Genomic DNA, 15055 nt, shown 5'->3' on the forward strand with positions numbered 1-15055 from the left:
ATTGATAAAATTAGAAGTTAGTCCCTGTAAAAAAATTTGTCCATTTTTTCTCCTCCCAAAATTTTAATGTGTTATTTTTTAACCCAAAATTAAATTAAGTTATATTTAAATCTATGCGGGATTCTTTTTTATTTTAAAATTTAAAATGCGGTTTATGGGGTTAAAAAACCCGCCACAAATTATATGAAAATACCACAATACGATTTTTGGCATTTAAAAACTTCCACAAATTGAATATATAAATAAAAAAATACAAGAATAACTTGAGAAGAGCCAAGCCAAATCCGTAACCCCTGAATCTTATTTTGAACAAAGCAAAACAATTTTATTAATGAGAATCAAACAAACACAAGATATACCAATTTGATCCTCCAAAATTACAAGAGTACCACAATAAATTAAAGCATGTGCCCATCTCTTCCTATATTAACAGGACACATAAAGTATAAAAAATATATATATATTAAGAGGACACAACATAACACTCATAAACTCTATGAATTTGTCATCAGCCATGGGAGTAATAGGACACAACTCCACTCCCACATGAAGATATACCGAAACCAGAGTGGGACTAAAAGATACAAAACACCTCTACCCAACATGACTACAGACTTTCTAAATGTCCATCTATTACCAATCATACAAGCCATTGAATTAGTGCTCCAAGATGAAAGTTGTAATGTCTCAATTTCTTTTTTTTAGAAATATAACTTTAAAATCAATTATATAGTAAATATTTTTTAAGTTGACAATATATATATATATATATATATAATTAAATGCTCATGAATAAAAGGTATTGTCAAAATGCGTAAGAAAAAAATAAACATTTTGAAAGTTGTTACAAATTTTCTTTTATCCTTATGCAATGCTATGTCATATCTTCAGAAGGATCACTCTCGACTCCCAAGGAATCACGTTCCCCGTTGGATGAAAGCATCTCTACCTCATGTATCTCTTCACCGATAACTCCTCAGTAGTAGCAACCTCGGATGATGTGAGATCCTCATCATCACTGAAATCTTCCACATGCTCGTCAACTTCAACGGCCGTGTCCTGGCATAAGGTAGTTATACTAGGCCTCCCGTTGACATTGTGCCTGAAGAACTGCTGCACGAACCGCAACGGGTTAGGCGATTGTGCAAGTCCAAAATAAGCGTAGTAGACAATGATACGGGCAATATCACAGTAAGAGGTACGGTTGGAACAAGTAGTGATATGAAGCATTTGACATTATGGTGATCAGTGGAACATGGGGCTCATCTAACAACAAAACGTGGCATCGGATGTATCCAAAATGTGCGTGGAGGTGTGCCTCTTCCTCCATCGTGTAGCTGTAGCGATAGCTACTGATCCATCTAAGCATCCTCTGCTAATGCTCCATGATCTTCCCCTAAAATTGGTGGTTGCAAGGGTGAGTCCTCCGCTCCTCGAACGCCACAAATAAGAGACAATAGTAAAACAAAATTAACACATACAATCTATGTAACCACTATGTGTAGTGGTCTAACAAACAACACTCTCACATCCTATGCACGTAACTATCACATTAAATTCACCGTTGGGCCCAATCACTGCAACCAATCATCCCAAGTCTTGGTGGTCTTACAAATCATGTGAATGACAGTTGGGAGCGATCGCTACATACAAATATATAATACACTGGCCCCTCATCTTCCAACTCAAAAAACATAGTCTCAGAGCTCATTAGGAGTAGAAAAGTGAGGCTTATGAGTTACCCGCACTAAATGAGTGCACCAAATGTCAGGTAGTCACCACTCTCTAATTCTCCTAAGTTCTTCGAACCTCTTCACGCACTATACCCCAATGTATCTTTGCCCATCATCTACTTCTTCAATGCAACCTCAGACTCTCACAAAAGGAAATAGAACCAATGATTCCTTAATATCTATCCAATCCTCTTGACCGTTGTCATTGCATCATGTGTGTAGCCCTCATGCCAAGTGCATCAATAGACGTGTACAAACAAACAAATAAGGAAGAGAGACGAGGCTCTAGCCTACATACTACTCTCAGGAAACCAGTCGTGGCCCCTTAAGCGGTAAAACCACTTGTCACACAAAATAATCAGACAACATAACATAACAATTTTAATTATGGCTATCTAACCATACATAACAAACAAGTTACCGAGAGTCGAGCACCCCCGGACCCAAATCACAACGCATATAGACAAAAATAACATGTGTCGCGGTGATTTTTGGATATCAAGCTATTGATTAGCATTGACTCGCATTTTTAAGATCACCACCGATCTTTTATTTTTCCGAAGAAAAGGGAGAAAGCTCGAAAAACCCTATTTTTGAGAGATCAAAGGTCCGGGGGTTGGTTACGCAAAGGGAAGGTACTAGCACCCTAAACGTCTATAGTACTCTATAGGAACCTCTTGCTTATTTTATCTTTATGCTAAATTAATTATTTGTTTGGAAATAAATGCTCAAGTGTGGAAAGATTAAAGAGGTGGGTTCAAAAGAAAGGAGAAGAAAAAAGTTTTTGTTTATTTTTATTTGATTTGGGAAGACAAAGTCTTTTGCCTACATACCCGAATGGGATCAAAATCATGTAGTTCGGGGTAGAAAGTCAAGTGATTGGTTTTGATTGATTTTAAAGTTCGAAAAAAGAAGAGTTTAGGCAAGGTAAGAGGCCGAAAAGGCATAGAAGAAAAAGAAGTGAGTTCGATTGATTTTAAATTAGAAAAAATATTTTGATTGATTAAAGATTGATTAAAGATTTGATTAAGAAAGAAAGAAAAGATTGACCCTTTTTTTTGAAATTTTGATTATGGAAAGTTTTTGTTTTTTTTTTTTTTTTTTTTTTTTTTTTTTTTTTTTAATTATGCGGAGATAAGTCTAAACGCGCCGGATCCCTTAAAATGACGTTGGATCAAGTGAGGGTCCCTTTTCCTCGGATACGGTTCAAATCACATGATCGTCCTCGGCGGAAAACATAAAAATAAATGTGAGTGTCGGTGCAGATTCTCATTTTTTTTTTTTTTTTTTTTTTTTTTTTTTACATTGGACCTAGATACATTCTAATTGGCAATAATAAATAAAAATTGCAAATGCATTAAAATAAATATGCTGGAAGAAATAATAAAAATGCATGAAATACAAAACAATAAATACATATGGTGCATAAAATAAATAAAGAAAATGAAATGCAAGACATAAAAATAAATATAATGCTGGAAATAAATAAAAAAAATGAAAATAAAAATGCAAGACATAAAATAAACATGATGCTAAAAAATAAAAAAAATGCAAGACATAAAGTAAATATGATGCATAGAATAAAAAATAAACAAAATAAAATAATAATAAAAAAAAAAAAAAAAAAAAGCAAGACATAAAATAAGTATGATGCTGAAAATAAAATAAAACGAAAATAAAAATGCAATACAGAAAATAAATATGATGCTAAAAAGAATGCGAGACATAAAAATAAAATGCAAGGCAAAAATAAATAGGGTACATAAAATAAAGAAAATATAAGTGCAAGACAAAAATAAATATGTGGCTGGAAAATAAAATGCAAGACAAACAATTAAACATGATGCTGGAAAATAAATAAAGAAAATAAAAATGCAAGGCATAAAATTAAATATGATGCGTAAAAATAAAAATGCAAGACATAAAATAAATATGGTGCGTAAAAAAAAGAAAAGAAAAGGGTGCAGTAAGGAAAAAAGGGGGGTGAGAGTAGGAATCGGAAAAGAAGAAAAAGAGAAAAGAAAAAAAAATGGGCCAGAGGTGAGTCCAGCGGGCCAAAAAAGGAGAACCGGACCGGTTTGGTCCAAGGAAAAAAAAAACCGAACCGGTCCGGCCTCTATATAAGGGCTCGGGGCCGGTTTTTTTCCCATTTTTAAAAAGCTTTTCTCTCTCTTCTCTTTTCTCTCTTCCCTTTTTCTCTCTTCTCTCTCTAGCACACACCGCCGGAAGTTGTTTACCGGCGCAGTGGCTGGCCGGCCATGGGTGGCGGCGCCGCCGCGTCGGAAACAGAGTCTCCTCCTTTTTTTAAAAAAACTACATGTTTTGAATTCCTTTTTTCTCCTAGTTCTCAAATCCACCGTTATTTTTTGAAAACCAACACTGATAAAGCCTAGATCTAGCCTTGAATCTTAGAAAAAAAAGGTGAACTACCTTTGTCCTTATGTTATCGTTTAAGCTTCAGAGTGAAAACGGTTACAGCTTGGGTTGTGGGTGTGGGTGTTTGACGCAGTGCTTGTGGTTGTGTGGGTGTGGGTGTTTGACGCGGTGCTTGTGGTTGTGTGGGTGTTTGGTGTGGGCTTGGCCGCTAGTGGTGGTTGGTGTAGGCTTTAGGCCGCATGAGTGAGTGGGTTACTGTGTTTGCAGGGATTTCTGTTCTAATGTTTTAATTTTATGAGCAAGATGATTTTGGTTTTTTTTTGTTTTTGTTGGTGGTTCACGGAGGAGGAGGGTGTTGCTGAGTGGTGGCTGGTGGTGGCTAGTGGTTCACGGAGGGGGAGGGTGGTGTTGAGCGGTGGCTAGGCCGATGGTTAGTGGTGGCTTGGCTGTTGGTATTCCGACTGTTCGTATTCACCTCTGCCCTCTCTCTCTCTGACATGCACAGTAATTAATGCAGCATTTAAAGGACATAATTAGGGTAAAAAAACGAAGAGCCCCTCTGGGCCTGGACCGAGAAAACCGAAAAGGAAAAAGAAAAAAGGAAAGGAAAAGGAAAAAGAAAAAAAAAAAAAAAAAAAAATAAATAAAACAGCAAAATAAAAAATAAAATAAAATAAAATAAAAAAATAAAATAATAATAATAATAAATAAAAAAAAAAAAACGAAAAGAAGATACTAATAAAGATATCAATAAAAAACGGAAATAATAAAAAACACTTAATAAAAGGAAAAGAAAAGAAGAAAATAATAGCTAAAAATAAAAATAATAATAATAAAAAAAGGTACATAAATAAATAATAATAATAAAAAAAAGGGGCGTCTTCCAAACAAAAATGAGGTATTTTAAAATACCTCCCTGCCGAAATTTCATCTGAAATGATGGAAATTTCCGGCTTAAAAGACGAGAAAAAGAAATAAAAACGGGTCAAAAATGGGGTATGACAGATGCCCCTTATTTAAGTCTCTTCGTTACGGAGATTTAAAAGTGAAACTTTTAAAGCGACGGGTCGAAGAGATTTAAATACAGAGTACACCATTTTTGACCAATTTCAACTACAAAATGCTATGAATGCACTGTTATGCACGTAATGTTGCGAATGCTTGCGATGCAAGTATGAATGCAAGACGAGGTAAATGGCTCGACTGGGAATAACAAAACCAAATGGTACCCGATTCTGTTAAAAAAAAGGGTCCGACTGGGGATCACATGGTTTTGCTGGGGATAAATGTCAGCTGTTCGGGTTATTGCCGAACTAGTCACTGACGACAAAGGGACAAAGATAAATGTCAGATGTTCGGGTTATTGCCGAACTAGCCAACTGACCAGAATTGAAGATAAATGTTAACTGTTCGGGTTATTGCCGAACTAGCCAATCTGACAAAAAACAAAGATAAATATCAACTGTCCGGGTTATTGCCGAACTAGCCAATCTGACAAAAAACAAAGATAAATATCAACTGTCCGGGTTATTGCCGAACTAGCCAACTGATAAGGGACAAAGATAAATATCAACGGTCCGGGTTATTGCCGAACTGATCAACTGACAAGAAACAAAGATAAATGTCAACTGTTCAGGTTATTGCTGAACTAATCAACTGACAAGAAACAAAGATAAATGTCAACTGTTCAGGTTATTGCTGAACTGATCAACTGACAAGAAACAAAGATAAATGTCAACTGTTCAGGTTATTGCTGAACTAGTCAACTGACGAGAAACAAAGATAAATGTCAACTGTTCAGGTTATTGCTGAACTAATCAACTGACAAGAAACAAAGATAAATGTCAACTGTTCAGGTTATTGCCGAACTAGCCAACTGATGACATGAAATAGAGGCAAATGATGCACAAGCTGTTCATTAAAGAAATTGCCACTTGGCGGAGAGAGGGTGACACCTTTGGATCAGACCCATTGGGGATGACACTCGGGGAAATAGAAGGTTACAAATTATTCATGATTGATTGAAATGAAAAGGTAAATGAAGCAAGACTCATGATGGTTAATGCAGCCATGTACGCATGATATTGTCTTTATTGTGTATGCATGAATGTGTATATGTATGAATGCCTGAATGACGACACGACTTGTATGACTGTATGGAGGATTGACTTGTATGATTGTGTGAATGATAGATTTGGTGGAACAAGATTGGACAGGTAAGATTGGAAGTGACCCGACGTCGCATCACAAACACTCGGCAATCTTCAATGGGGATGATGCCACTAGGGTATATCAAAATAGCGACGGGGTAAAGTCCGCAGCAACTGATGGGGAATAAACATTTCTTGGGGAGAACGTGCCAATCCGAAAAACATGGTAGAAGAGCTGGTGCTTCTGTGGTCATGCTTATTATTATTATTATTATTATTTTTTTTATTTTTTTATTTTTTTTTTTTTTTTTTTTTTTTAGAAAACAAAAGCAATTGACCACGTGCAACCTGCAAGGTTTACCCATTCTCATGGTAGCTGTTGACACACCCTTCATCTATTCACGAGTTCAAAGAAAAAGTGTTTTGTTGTTTGTGCTTCTCAAAAAAGACATGAAAGAAAATTTATGATTTTGAGAAATATTTTGTTTCAAATGCTACCATAAAAAAGGAAAGGTTTTATAAGCTGAATAAATGAGAATTCCAAATGAAAGGCAACAGGCTCAAATTTATTTGAAAGAGTGATGACCTGCCAATGGCATGGCTCCACTGATCTTACAAAGTTTTGGAAAATGGTAAATATAAGTTGAAGGTTCATTGAACACAATAACCGTTGTTCCCTCTGACAACCTTGAATTCCACTGTTTGGATGCTTCAGATTCAGGGTCTCCCTGACATTCCATTGTGCCTCAAATGAACGAAGATCAGCTCGATGCAGTTACTTTGTCTTTTGGTCCTTAACTTTTGCATAGATCGCCCTTTCGGGTTTTCGACCTATCAGGCTAATTATTTTTCTGTTTGATGTCTCTAATTTTTGCCTGGGCCGCCCTTTCGGGTTTTCGACCCACCGAGATGCTCATTTTTGCCTAAGCCGCCCTTTCGGGTTTTCGACTTATCGAGCTGTTCTTTTATTTTTAGACAAAGTATTTCTTGACTGCATCCGCATTCACGGGACGAGGGAGCTCATCCCCATCCATAGTCGTAAGAATCAGCGCACCACCAGAGAAAGTTCTCTTGACGACATATGGGCCTTCGTAATTAGGCGTCCACTTGCCCCTAGAGTCGGGTTGGAAAGATAAAACCTTCTTGAGCACAAGATCTCCTTCTTGAAACACACGAGGGTGAACCTTCTTGTCGAAAGCTTGCTTCATCCTCTGTTGATAAAGTTGTCCGTGGCACAAGGCCTTCATGCGTTTTTCTTCAATTAGATTCAACTGATCGTATCTGCTTTGGCACCACTCAGCTTCTGATAACTGGGCCTCCATTAGAACTCTCATTGATGGAATCTCAACCTCCACAGGGAGTACTGCTTCCATACCATACACCAAAGAGAAGGGGGTTGCCCCTGTTGAAGTACGCACTGAAGTGCGATACCCATGCAAAGCGTACGGTAGCATCTCATGCCAGTCTTTGTATGTGACAACCATCTTCTGCACTATCTTCTTGATATTCTTGTTTGCAGCTTCAACTGCGCCATTCATCTGAGGTCTTGTAAGGAGAAGAATTGTGATGCTCAATCTTGAACTCTTCACACAAATCTTTCATCATCTTGTTATTCAAGTTCGTTCCATTATCTGTGATGATTCTGTTGGGCACACCATAACGGCAGATGATCTGATTCTTGATAAAGCGGACCACAACTTGCTTAGTCACATTTGCATAAGATGCTGCTTCAACCCACTTGGTGAAGTAATCAATAGCCACTAGAATGAAACGATGTCCGTTTGAAGCTTTCGGTTCGATTCTACCAATCATATCGATGCCCCACATAGAGAAGGGCCACGGAGAAGAAAGAACATTAAGTGTAGTTGGTGGTACATGAATTTTGTCAGCATAAATCTGGCATTTGTGGCACTTCCTGGCATGCTTGCAACAATCTGTTTCCATCGACATCCAGTAGTAACCTGCTCTCAACAACTTCCTAGCCATTGCATGTCCATTGGAGTGAGTTCCAAAGGAGCCTTCATGTACCTCATGCATCAAAAGTTCTGCTTCTTGCTTATCTACACACCTGAGTAGTACCATGTCAAAGTTTCTTTTGTACAAAACATCCCCATTTAGGAAGAAATTACCAGACAATCTTCTCAAAGTTCTCCTGTCTTTGTTGGATGCTCCGGGTGGATATTCCTGGCTTTGAAGGAAACACTTGATATCATGGAACCAGGGCTTATCATCAACAACCTCTTCGACTGCAAACACGTGAGCGGGCCTCTCGAGGCGCTGAATTCTGATTGTTGGCAAATTATTCCGGTGACTCACTTCGTACATGGAGGATAAAGTTGCTAACGCATCTGCCATCTGGTTCTCATCACGAGGGATGTGGTGAAGCTCCACTTTGTTGAAGAAGGTTAGCAAACGCTTTGCATAATCTTTGTATGGAATCAAGCCGGGGTGGCGAGTTTCCCATTCTCCTTTGATTTGGTTGATTACGAGAGCTGAATCCCCGTAAATGTCAAGGTTCTTGATTCTCAAGTCGATGGCTTTTTCAATGCCCAAGATACATGCTTCATATTCTGCCATATTGTTGGTGCAATCAAACTGTAACCTTGCAGCGAAAGGGAGATGATTACCTTCCGGAGTGATAATAACTGCCCCAATTCCATTGCCAAAGACATTCACGGCTCCATCAAAGATCAAACCCCATCTAGACTCGGGATCTGGACCTTCTCCCAGCAATGGTTCATCACAATCCTTCATCTTCAAGTGCATAATCTCTTCATCAGGAAAGTCAAACTTGATGGGTTGATAGTCCTCAATTGGTTGGTGAGCCAAATGATCAGCAAGAACACTCCCCTTAATTGCCTTCTGGGTGCGGTATTCGATATCATACTCGGATAACAACATCTGCCAACGAGCAATTCTTCCTGTCAGAGCGGGTTTCTCAAAGATATACTTGATCGGGTCCATCTTGGATATTAGCCAGGTGGTGTGGTTAATCATGTAGTGACGAAGACGCTTGGCAGCCCAGGCTAGTGCACAACAAGTTTTCTCAAGTAGGGAGTACCTGGACTCACAATCTGTAAACTTCTTGCTCAAGTAGTAGACGGCATGCTCTTTCCTTCCGGTCTCATCCTGTTGTCCGAGCACACAGCCCATAGAATCTTCTAACACAGTCAAGTACATAATCAGAGGCCTTCCTTCAACTGGAGGTATAAGAATTGGAGGTTCTAGCAGATAATTCTTGATACTATCGAAAGCCTTTTGACAGTCTTCGGTCCAGACAACCCCTTGATCTTTTCGAAGCAACTTGAATATAGGTCCGCACGTGGCTGTCATGTGCGAGATGAAACGAGAAATGTAATTTAGTCGTCCAAGAAAACCTCTCACTTGTTTCTCTGTTTGTGGAACCGGCATTTCTCTAATGGCCTTGACCTTGTCAGGATCTACTTCAATACCTTTCTGACTGACTATGAAACCCAAGAGTTTTCCAGATCTAACACCAAAGGTACATTTGTTGGGATTCAGTCGAAGTTGGTACTTTCTCAGCCGTTGAAACATTTTCAGCAAGTACTCGACATGTTCTTCTTCAGTGCCTGACTTGACAATCATATCATCCACGTACACTTCTATCTCTTTGTGCATCATGTCATGAAAGAGAGTGGTCATGCCTCTTTGGTAAGTGGCACCTGCATTTATCAACCCAAAAGGCATTACCCTGTAACAAAAGGTGCCCCAAGGCGTGATGAAAGATGTCTTTTCTCTGTCTTCAACTGCCATCTTGATCTGATTGTACCCAGAGAAACCGTCCATGAAGGAGAAGACCTTGGATTTTGCAGCGCTGTCAACCAATACATCGATGTGAGGTAGAGGAAAGTCGTCTTTCGGACTAGCCTTGTTCAAATCCCGGTAGTCAACGCACATCCTGACCTTGCCGTCCCTCTTTGGAACAGGCACTATGTTGGCTAACCATTGAGGATACTCTGATGTGACAAGAAAACCTGCATCGATCTGCTTCTGTACTTCGTCTTTGATCTTGAGAGCCATGTCAGGGCGAGTTCTTCTCAATTTCTGCTTGACCGGTGGGCATTCGGGCCTCAAAGGCAAACGGTGCTCCACAATACGGGGATCCAAGCCGGGCATATCCTGGTACGACCATGCGAACACATCGGCATATTCTTTGAGTAATTCAATCACCCTTCGTTTGACAGTTGCCTCAAGCGATGCCCCAATCTTGACTTCCTTCTTATCTTCCTCGGTTCCCAAGTTAATCACCTCTACTAACTCCTCATGAGGCCGAATGGTTTTCTTTTCATATTCCAATAACCGAGCAAGTTCCTCCGGGATTTCATCATCCTCCTCCTCTTCAGCCTCGTAGACAGGAGATTCGAAGTTGGGAGAGGGTGCAAGGTTATTATGTTCAACGGGCTCATAAATGCCTAGTCTGCATACGATTGATGATTGACTTTAGAAAATGAGTGAACAATGCAGACTTTTTATAATTAATTGAAATCAGAAAACAAAAATAAAATATTTTGGGTTTTTTGTGTTACCATTTTCCAGAAAGAGCAATAAGCATAGATATCGGGATAAACCACATTTTCCATTAATAAGAGTAGTGCTTGAAACAAAACAGCCCTACATAATTGCGCTTTCGTCCTGGGCAAGACAAAAGGATCTTTTTTTTTTGAAAAACAAACAAACAGAAAAAACAAAGACACATTACTTTGATGCATGAACCACTGAAGGGATGTCAACCGCGTCCCAGTTGCGAACAAGTTTTCCAGGTGTGACAAATGCAAGCACTATCTCTTCAGGAGCATCTTCCAAGACAGCATTGGCTTCTGGCGGGTTGTTGATGAACCCGGCGCTACAAAAGGTGCTAGTAATGGAGCTTGATCCAACACTGTTCGTTGCGGATCCTGCAGAAGAAGCAAATCCCAGTCCTTCACGGTTTTTACTCTCCAGCAACTGCACAACTTTTCCCCATCCTTCACCTGTTCCTTCCTGCACCACTTTCTGTGCGCTCTTCCAAGTAGCAAAAGATACTTCATTCTTCTCTGGCTTTTTACCCTCTACAGTCAGGCCTTGGAAAGAGGTTCCTTCTGTTTCATCAGCACCAATAAAGGAAAAAGCTGACAAATGACTAACCAACAAGGCTTCCTCTCCACTCACAGTGATCAATCTCCCATTTCTGACAAACTTCAGCTTTTGATGCAAGGTGGATGTCACGGCCCCCGCTTCATGGATCCACGGCCTACCCAAAAGGCAACTGTATGCGGCTTGGATATCCATCACCTGGAATGTAATTTGGAAAACAAACGGCCCAATTGTAATGGGCAAATCAACCTCCCCGATAACAGACTTTCTTGATCCATCAAACGCTTTGACAACCACCCCGCTTCTTCTCATGGGAGGCCCCCGGTAGGAAAGTTGATCTAATGTGGATTTGGCCATTACATTCAATGAGGAACCAGTGTCCACAAGTACATTCGACAGAGCATCAGACTTGCAGTTCACCGATATATGTAACGCCAGATTGTGGTTCCTCCCCTCCTCAGGAAGTTCTTCATCACTAAAACTCAAATTATTGCAGGCAGTAATGTTTCCTACTATACTGTCCAATTGGTTAACAGTCACGTCCCTCTCCACAAAAGCTTGGTCCAACACCTTCATTAGAGCCTCACGGTGTGCTTCTGAGTTCAATAGCAGAGACAAAATGGATATCTTAGAGGGAGTTTGCAACAGCTGGTCTACTACTTTATACTCACTCTTCTGGATCAGTTTCAGAATTTCGTCATGATCAGAATTCTTGCTAGTCCCATTGGATTGGCCTACTTCCTTCCTTGTACCGGGGCCATTCACTGTCGCCTGTTTAACTGCCGGATCATTCACTTTCTTTGCAAACAATGTGGGGATAACACGTCCATTCCTTAGAACTTTACCGTCACTAGCAATGTTGTCCACAGAAATCGCAGGAGTTAGAGAGGGCAAAGGCACCTCCTGCCCACCTTCCAACATCGTGGCACTATACTTGTAAGGGACCGCTTTTAGAGAAGCATACGGCATAGGTCCTGGCAAGCTAATCACCAGTGGAGTAGTAGTTGATTCCCCACTGTTATAGCTTATTTCCAACCGCTGAAACTCAGGGGTGATGACGCACACTTCCTTGTCCTTCCTCGTGATGATTAGTTCTCTATTGTCTATCAGCCTTTGTATGTCCTCTTGTACCTTCGGGCATCCTTTTACATTCACAGGACATATTTCACACGCTGCATGATCATGGTCAAACAGAGCTGCCTCGCACATCTTGATATGTATTGGGACCAGGGGAGTTCGGACGTGCTGGACGTTCAGGATGACACCGTCTTCATCACAATCTTGTATCATGTTGACAGCAGGCCCATGGTTCGGCAGAGGGTTCGCCTGAACATTGGGATTCTGATCTTTGAAGGATAGCAAGTTGGCCCGGACTAGTTTTTGCACTTCATTCTTCAGGACATAGCAGTTTTCAACGTCATGACCTGGGGCCCCTTGGTGGAAAGCGCAGGTTAAATCATGACGAAACCAGGGAGGTAAAACATCTGGTGTTCGAGGGGGTGTTCTGACCTGGACAAGGTTTTTGGCGAGCAGGGCGGGGAGTAAGTCAGCATATTTCATCGGGATTGGATCAAAGGTTGTTTTCTGGCGGTTTTGTGAATGATATGGTTGTTGGGGGGTCTGCGGGCGATTTTGTTGTTTTTGAGGGTATTGTGGCTGATGGTATTGCTGTGGAGGGTATTGTTGTGGAGGGTATGGTTGTGGAGGGTATTGTTGTGGAGGGTATTGTTGTGGAGGGTATTGTTGTGGAGGGTACGGGTAGGGGTAATGTGGCCTTTGTTGGTGATATGATGGGTTTGGGATAGTGGATGCGACATTCGCAACCTGACGATATGGGGTGAAATTCTGCTGAGGCTTACCATGAGCTACCATTCCCACCTCTTGATCTTTCTTCTTCGCAAAGTGGCCTCCAAACTTCTTGGCATTACTTGCGGCAGGGGTACTTTCCACAGCCAAACGTCCCTCTCGGACACCTTCCTCTAATCGCACACCCATGTTGACCATTTCAGTGAAGTCTGTTGGTGCACTTGCAACCATTTTCTCGTAATAAAACTGGCTCAGGGTCTTCAGAAATATTTTGGTCATTTCCCTTTCTTCCAACGGCGGGACAATCTGGGCAGCCACTTCCCTCCAACGCTGGGCATACTCCTTGAACGTTTCCTTCTCTTTTTGTGTCATCGCACGGAGCTGATCACGATCTGGGGCCATGTCCAAATTGTACTTATACTGCCGGATGAACGCTTCACCCAGGTCATTGAAAGTACGAATGCTCGCACTGTCCAAATTCATATACCACTTCAGAGCGGCCCCAGTCAGGCTGTCCTGAAAGAAATGAATAAGCAGCTTATGATTGTCAGTATACATGGACATTTTCCGCGCGTACATCACCAAGTGACTGCGGGGACAAGAGTTCCCTTTATACTTCTCGAAGTCTGGCACCTTGAACTTGTGAGGGATAGTAACATTTGGGACCAAGCATAATTCACAGGCGTCCTTCCCGAACAGATCTCTTCCTCGGAGGGCTTCGACTTCCCTTTGCATACCATCAAATCTTTCTTGGAGTTCTTCCATCTTGTCGAAGGCTACAACATTTTCAGCTTGGAAAATTGGTTCAACCTCTTGTTGAATAGTGTGAATCAGTGGAGCTGAATAAGTCATTGCAGCTTGAGGGAAAGAGGTACTGGGTTGCGGAACCGGTGCTGACTGCTGAGCAAAAGGAGGTGGAGCTTCAGATACAGCGGGCTGGGAGCTTCCACAGACTGGAGGTGGCATTCCCCATGTACAACCTGGAGGCAAAAAGAGGGGTGGAGAAGTCACCGTAGATAGCGGGGTTGTGCTCACCAAAGGCTGCTCTACAGCAGCGGCGGCAGCTTGAGAGTTCTGGGCTGACAGGAGTGCACTCATCATGGTCGTCAACCTATCCATTCCCTCTCGTAAAGTGGCAACCTCCTCCCTGAGACTCTGATTTTCTTGTTCAACTATATCCATCCTCTTCCGATTGGCCCTGGTGTTGTAAATGCGAGTTGGTTTGTGGAGAATTCGTCGGGCCACTTTCCTTGGGCGGCGGTTGATTGACTCCCCCCCCCTTTTGAAGTAGTGAACACAGTGTGAGACTCGATTTAGAAACCATGAATGCAACATGATGCATGCTTATGCTTATGCAAAAAGAAAGGGAACAAATTATTATCGAAGAACTTGTTAGAGAAATTGTAAACATCATAAACTGAAACACTTCACTTAAGCATTGGAATATTACAATTTTTTTTTTTTTTTTTTTTTTTTTTTTTTTTTTACAAGTCAAGAGATTTTGGGAGCTAAAATCTAAACATAAGGTCCTAAGAACTTCAGACTCAAACTCCCGGAGTAGATGGGTCCTCGGAATCTGAATGTGCACGGGAGAACAAGTCCATAAACTTCCTCTTCCTTCTAGCATCTTGGTGGAGCAAAACGTCTTTCCGACGAAGCAAGTCGTCCTTCTCAATCATCCTCTGGTTCTGGATAAAAAGCTCACGGCTCTGTTGGGCTATCTTTCCCTTCAAAGTCTCATTCTCTTGCTCTAGCTCCTGGCATCTCCTCTTCCAAGTTTCTTTTTCTTGCCTTTCTTTGGTTAATTGTTCATGAAACTCTTCCTTAGTATCAAAGGGGATAGGCAAGGATGATGGTGGGATGGTGGACGATAGGTATCTAGGTAAGCGGTAGGGT

General features: G+C 40.9%; 1 protein-coding gene and 1 pseudogene across 1 annotated transcript in view; both read right to left on the reverse strand.

The window, feature by feature from the left end:
• Positions 1 to 6996: 6996 nt before the first annotated feature.
• LOC114382684 lies at positions 6997 to 15047 on the reverse strand (annotated as a pseudogene).
• Positions 14704 to 15055, reverse strand: part of LOC114382685 — a 1942-nt gene continuing 1590 nt past the window's right edge. Inside the window, exon 2 of the mRNA XM_028342257.1 lies at positions 14704 to 15037. Within this exon, the coding sequence (XP_028198058.1) occupies positions 14704 to 15037 (334 nt within the window). The remainder of the gene's footprint in view (positions 15038 to 15055) is intronic.

This window comes from Glycine soja, chromosome 13 (assembly GCF_004193775.1).
Source record: "Glycine soja cultivar W05 chromosome 13, ASM419377v2, whole genome shotgun sequence".
NCBI lineage: Eukaryota > Viridiplantae > Streptophyta > Magnoliopsida > Fabales > Fabaceae > Glycine > Glycine soja.